Raw genomic sequence first — 7,216 nt, 5'->3', positions numbered from 1 at the left:
TTACATACAAGTATTGTTTCCTTATTGTGTGAACGTACTGCTCTAAAGTAACCTGTTCAACCACTTGCTTGTACATTACAAGTTCTGTTCACGTGTACTGTGGGGGTTAAACACAGTCAATAAAAGGCAACTTATTAATAGTTTTGTTGTCAATAAAACTCAGTTTATAACCCCAGTTATACATAGCCACTAATGACAACAGCACCAAAGCACTTGAAAAGGTAGTATTACGTGTATAATAATTGTTTTCTTTCTTTTAAACCCTTAAAATTAAGGAGTGAGAGGAATGGCCTTGCTTTACAAAATATTGGCTGGCATGTCAAGGGAAAAGGCATTAGACACGAATCCATTAAAAACTTAATCCATTCATTATTTGAAGTGCCTGCTCCACTGAACCATATACTCGTGCAACTTTTTGAAACAGTTGCATGTGTACGCACCATAATTATGCTACAGTGTCTCACTCTAGGCATGACCTGTTAACCTGATAGAAACTCAAATACCATTTTGTAAGACCACCGCTGTATGTCGCATAAGAGCTTGTGTACTAGTTGCGTCCTCAACAGTTAAAAAATTACATTTTTTTCACACCATATTTTTGTTTGATTACCTAACTATCAACCCAAGGTAACGGTGGAGCCTTCTAAAGGTCGGGCCAAGGTCATCCGTGTGGAGGGATGTAAATATAATGTCAGGGATGCCTTACTAGACATTTCACAGATGTTCACAAGAATTCAAAAGAAGAAGCAAAAGATGGAACACCTCGCTAAAGAAGTGAGTGCACACATTATTATGAAATTAAAAAAGGTTTTTTTTGTATCTTGACTTCAAAAATATGCAAGCGATTTGTGGATAGTGTCAATCAGTGCTTGAAGGATTCCATTAAATGGTTGCATAGTCATGCAGTGGCCATATGCAGTAGCAAAACTGTATTCTAATGTTTAACAAGAACAAAATTCATTGAAATCACATAGAGGTTCCCCTTGTTGGATGGCCCAACAAATAAAGTTTTGAATTGTCAGAAAGAACAGATGCATACTTTGTGCCTAACACTTACTGTTAAAAAACTTACACAAGAATGTCTGTTGTGCTTTGACAATTCATTGAGTGTGACATTGCTATTCACAACATGAACAAAATCAGAATTACATGTAAATTCAATGCAGTGCAAGTTGACGAAGGGCTCCTTCAAGTTTGATTAAACTAAACTAAGTAATTTTTGATTAAACTACAGGTCAAGTGGAAGTACAGCACTCCATCAGGTATGGAAGACTATCATGAAAAGATTAGTGCCCTCCTAGAGGAGGCTTACCAGAAGAAAAAGCAACTGGTTGTTTGTTTATTATTTTGTAACAAATGACTCGTTTGAGATATCAAGGTAATAGTGATATTCATTATTCAGCCACGTCAATTGTGAATATTTGGTAATTCAGGGTTAAAAATATGCAAAAAATACAATGTATTAAACTCCCAGGTCAGCCAACCTGGCGTAGTGTTTGTAAAATACTCTGAACTATAAAAAGGTCAAAGAAGGTTTAATGGGAAGCACTTCAAAAATCGTCCCAATCATTCCTTGGCCAAATTCTATGGCACTGACAATCTTGGAAAAGCTGGTGCTAAGGGTAGCAGGAACATCCACAATTAACCTTTTGGACATTTCACAGGAAATAAAGAATAAATGCTTGTGTGCACTTACTTAACCACACTTAGCTTATAAATGCAGCTCCTGCAACTGCTACATTGTAAAGCAGTGTTGTAGTCGAGTCCATGACCTTCGAGGCTGAGTCCGAGTCATGGGTCTGCGAGGCCAAGACTGTGTCACAGCACGAGGCCAGGGCCAAGGCCAAAACCATCCATATTCGGCCTCGAGATCGGCCTTGAGAACTCTAACACTGGACTGATTGTAAGTGGACAAAGTGATTTTTGTTCGGATCGCTCCATGGCGAGCAGAGCAATGAGATTGAGCCCCAGATTAAACCTACTGAATTTACTAGGAGTTGTAACATACAAACGTAAGTTTCATGTCGGTTAAAACTGCAGTTTAAATTCATTGTGCATTTTATCTGCAGCTGCCAGATTTGAACCACCAAGTAACTGGATACCGATGATGAAAGAGGAGTCATTAAAAATGGTAAAGCTGACTGCAGGATGTCAGGAGTACACAGCTGTTGAAACCAAGTTCCGGGCATTTGTGGGTGGTTATGTCACTATTATTGAGGTATTCATTACTTTCATATATTTACCGAATTCACCTAACATCATCACCATAAATAAATCTTGTTGCGCTATTTTGACAGCCATATATATGAGCAAGACACTTTTAAGTGTTAAAACCATAAGAGGTGTCTCCAACCAGGAGTAAATGGGTACCTGTGAGGGCAGAGGTGGTTCTTGTGATTGTTTAGCTTATAGTGACTAGTGCGCCACATATTTGGCGGCAAAGGCTGTATATACTCCCCAGGGAGCTGAGATGGTTTAAGGAATGATTTAAGGCCCAGTGACCAGGGGTAATAATGTTGAAGCACCATGAGTGTCACTATGTGACAGACCTTAGAGCTGTATAAGAAGCTATAACTCTACTTTGTTTTTGTATGACTTTTAGATAGAGAGAATTCAAAGTCAAGATTTGATGAGGCAATATCAAGCCCGTAGAGCGGCACTAGAGAATCGCCTGAAAAGAACTAACAATATTGAGATGGTTCTCTATCATGGAACAGATGAGCAAACCTCTAAAAGAATCATAACACAGGGATTCAACCGCAGCTTTTGTGGGAAGAATGGTAAGTTCATTTCATGTATAATTTACAAATAGTTTCATAATACATACGGAATCAGCGTAGATTTTAGCTGGTTCAATGTTGGGCACTTAAAATAGTCACCTGTAAAACTTAATCATGTAAAGCTTTTATGGTTAATGGCCTTAGCCTTCGATCCAAACCGGACCTGTTTCAGAAGCATAAACAAGTACAAACAAATTAATATCCATTTATAGAAAAAGGGAGGGGAAAGGGATTTAGGGAAAGCATCCAGAAAAAAAGCGGGACAGTTAAAGCCAATAAAAATTATGGTAAAAACCCAACATGTGGTTTGTGAGTTTCGACATTTTTCACAATGTATTTGCGATAACATGCAAATTGAAACGTGCATTAATGTATGCTGACCCGCTGACCCCCATCGCTTCTGATTGGTTTGGACTTTTGCTACCCTTTTGGGTAAAAACACCTCAATAGGTATTTATTTTCTCTTTTCATCAGCAACTGCATATGGAAATGGCACCTACTTTTCTGTCTCAGCAAGCTACTCTGCAAGTCCTCAATATGCTAAACCAAATGCACATGGCACAAAGCACATATTCGTGACAAATGTAATTGTTGGAGATTACATCAGAGGCAGCCATGGAATGATCACTCCACCTCCAAAACCACAGAATCCTGCTGAAAAGTTTGACAGTGTGGTCGACAACATGAATTCTCCAGGCATTTATGTTATATTTCATGATGCACAGGCATACCCAGAGTATCTCATCAAATTCCAGTAACAAAAGAACCCGGTTGCATAACCTAAACTCAGGCTTTTTCATCAGTTTTCCCTCATTTTTGAAATTTTCCAGATTATGATTTAATGAAAAATGCGATGATGAACCAAAACAACATGACTTTTAAAATACCAAGTACCGTTGATGCTTGGTTTTAAAGTTTGTAAACCTGTAAATAAAGCAATTATGTGTGTATGTGTAAAACAAAACAAAATTAATATTCTTCACTCCCGAGATGCAAATTAAACATCTGTTATAAAGCAATCATGTTGTTTCATTGATGGGTGCTTCATTAATGAGCAGATACTAATCTTTGTATAATGACAATCTCTGTGGTTTAAAGAAAAAATCTGTTACTATAACCTTGCATGTACATACAGGCTATTGTTTTGTTTTTTACAACATCTCGCCTCAATAGGACTCCCTCTGGAAAACGGTAACTTCTCACTAAAATATTTCATTCTAAAACAAAACAAAATTAAGGCATCTGAATGCACAAATTTTGCAACAATGGTGTTTTTTTCTTTCATGAGATGTTCTTGTAACTTCGATGACTAAGTGAGCCCAAATTTTCACAGATTAAATTGTTATTTTGTGCATATATCGAGATACACTAATTGAGAATATTTTAACAATCAAACGTGTCCAGTGCCTTTAAAGGCACTGGACTATATTGGTAATCACTCAAAGTAATTGTTAGCATAAAACATACTTGGTAGCGATCACCCACTACTGAAGTACATGTAATGTAGTTTTGGAAAAAGAGGCAATTTGTTTCTCAAATTAAAAAGTTTCAGCCCTGAAGTGTTTTGTAGGTATCTGAAAGCGCATATTAATCTATGCAACAAGGATGTTTATCTTTCATTATTCTTTTGCAAATTTGACGACCAATCGAGCCCAAATATTCACAGGTTGTTATTTTATGTACATGTATATGTTTGGTCACACCAAGTAAGAACACTGGTGTTTGACAATTACCAAACGTGTCCAGCCGTCGATTTCACCAAACTCTTCCTGACTTAGGATTAATCTTAGGACTTAGGACGGGTTCAGTTCCGTATCCAAATACGTAGGACGCATTGAACTCATCTTAAGATAGGACGGGTTACTCGTCCTAACTCGATATAGGATTGATCCTAGCGTTTCGTGAAACCGGCTGTAAACTTAAACTTCAGTTGTTTTAGATTGTATTTTGTGTAAGACATTTTATATTCACAGCTCCAGTTTGGTAGGATGGATATCAATATTGTAATGACATATATATCTTCGGCTTGGGGTGATTATGATTCTTCCTAGTTCTATTTGTTCTTTATTTACAAACAAATCATGTGTCTACAGTAATTTTACAAGACATTGTAAAGAATTTCACCAATCATTTGCACGTACAAAACTTTCTCATAGAACTGTCAGGCATGAAGGTCCTAGGGTATGGATTTCACTAGACTCTATTATTAAAACTGCCCACTCTTCTTTCCTTTAAACGTAACCAAGGGACTCCTTCTTGAGTACATACCTATACTAGATTTAACTGCCTTTTGGATTTGATTTGGACTGTTTCATGTACGTTGTTTTTGTACATATTATTCAATAAGTTTGTGTTAACAAACTAGTTTACTAAAAGTTTTTGTATTTTCCTGGGGGTCATTTCCAGAAAAGCAATGTTTTTTTTATGGCCTCCATCTACATGCATGTATTTGTTTACCATATGTTTTAATTTAATTGTCTTCTACCTTGGTATTGCTATATCTAATCTTTATAAAAAAAGTATACTATATAGCTATTATTGTACAACTTGATTGGTGTGTGAATGGGGGAAAAGAACTCAACTGAACTGAAATAATGTGGAGCTTAGTGAACTTAAAATCATAGTTGACACCAACAATATTTTCTGACGATTAGTTGAATACGTTTCCTTTCAGCGGGTGATGGGAAGATTTGTTTTAAGTTTTCAAAAACAGGCAGTAATTTACAAATAATACACATTCATAATTTGATATTATTTTAGTTTTGGGGGTAACTTTTTGACCTTTTTAGCCCATATGTATTATAAAGAGTTACAACCGTGACTGGAAAAGTTTGATAAATTTCATAGAGCTGCTAAGCACAAAAATCTGCTGAGCATGAGATTTCTTCCTTGATAAAAACAGGATTAACGACCAAGTTTCCATTTGTTGCACATTGCTTTTTGGCTGGTATTCAGCTGTTGCTTTCCCATCCTGTAAATCATTTGGAAATATGGTCGGTAATCTTTTTTTTTATCGAGGCAGAAATTTCATGCTAAGCATATTTGTGTGCTTAGCAGCTCTATGAAATTGGGCCCTGGTAGTCTGTTGTGCCCACCAATCATTTTATGCTAGAAAATTACGTAACTATGTGTCGCACTATGGATTTCTGGATAACATGAGAAAATCTTCTTTTTTTGTTATTTTCAGATAAAACATTGCTTTGTGAACGAACACAGTCATTTATTTCTTTATATATTTTGTGTTTGTTTATCATGGGTAACTACAAAAATGCAATGGTAAAAAACAGATTACAGATGATGACATTGCACATTCGTTTAAAAAACTTTCTGGCTCCTAACACTCATAACATTTGTAATTAAAACAGGGTGATTATCTGTTAAAGAAAAAATACTCAAATCATCAACAGATAAAAAACTTAGAGTGGAGTAAATAATAAACATTGTCAGTGGAAAATGGAAACAGAAGTAGCTAATGGTCAATTATGTTCTATCCATTTCATTTTAGTACAATATGACCAACAAGATAGTGATTTAATTAGAGATGTTCACATATGGCAATCAATATAAGGAAGTTTAGCTGCGCGTTACGAGAGCGAACACGTGAACGTGAACGTTAAAACATTATGTAGTTTCTAGGTGACGTCACCATTTTGGGCGTATTTCATGCTCTCGTATGACGTCTGCACGTAGGCCTTTGTACCTGACGTATCACTCAGAACAAGAAATAGTACATCCATTTAGCCAGTACATCCCAAAAGAGCCGATGGATAGCGAGCCGAAGAATTGGGTAATGAGGGTAAAATGAAGCTTGTGGCGTGGATGGCGAGTAGTTGTGACAGTACTCCTTGGCCGCGACACTCCTACGTTCACCACCTCCACAAACTGAGCTGTCGTAAACAAAATGTTTCAATGCCTAATTCCGCCAATACTGTCTGCATGGAAGCCATGGCAAAGTTTAAGTTCTACCTTGCTCTTGATGACTGGTCCAGAGTTTTCTCATCAGGCACACCCCAACGCAGTGTTCAATTGGACCATTGACTTATCACAAAGATAGTCCTGTACTTAGGACTTGTGAATAAACGTAAAGCCATTGGACACTTTCTGAACAGAACAAAAATTAAAAGTTCACAGATTTACAAATAACTTACAGGGTTTACAGAAGGTAATGGTGAAAGACTTCCCTTGAAATATTATTCCGTGAAATGCTTTACTTTTTGAGAAAACATTAAAACAACTATCAATTCTCGATATCGAAAATACCGGATTTATTTTAAACACATGTCATGGCACGGCGAAACGTGCGGAAACAAGGGTGGGTTTTCCCGTTATTTTCTCCCGACTCCGTTAACCAATTGAGCCTAAATTTTCACAGGTTTGTTATTTTATATATAAGTTGTGATACACGAAGTGTGGGCCTTTGGACAATACTGTTTACC

At 36.7% G+C, this 7,216-nt stretch overlaps 1 protein-coding gene across 2 annotated transcripts in view; it reads left to right on the top strand.

Moving 5' to 3' along the window:
* The window catches only part of LOC139941234 (protein mono-ADP-ribosyltransferase PARP14-like), an 80,573-nt gene extending 74,429 nt beyond the window's left edge, over positions 1-6,144 (top strand). For both annotated transcript variants that reach the window (XM_071937708.1, XM_071937706.1), the window contains 3 exons: positions 2,070-2,218; positions 2,603-2,780; positions 3,255-6,144. In XM_071937708.1, the coding sequence (XP_071793809.1) occupies positions 2,070-2,218; positions 2,603-2,780; positions 3,255-3,538 (611 nt within the window). In that variant the 3' untranslated portion in view covers positions 3,539-6,144. The remainder of the gene's footprint in view (positions 1-2,069; positions 2,219-2,602; positions 2,781-3,254) is intronic.
* The last annotated feature ends 1,072 nt before the right edge of the window (positions 6,145-7,216 follow it).

Source organism: Asterias amurensis, chromosome 8 (genome assembly GCF_032118995.1).
Source record: "Asterias amurensis chromosome 8, ASM3211899v1".
Classification (NCBI taxonomy): Eukaryota; Metazoa; Echinodermata; class Asteroidea; order Forcipulatida; family Asteriidae; genus Asterias; species Asterias amurensis.
This window is presented reverse-complemented; position numbering and strand designations above follow the sequence as displayed.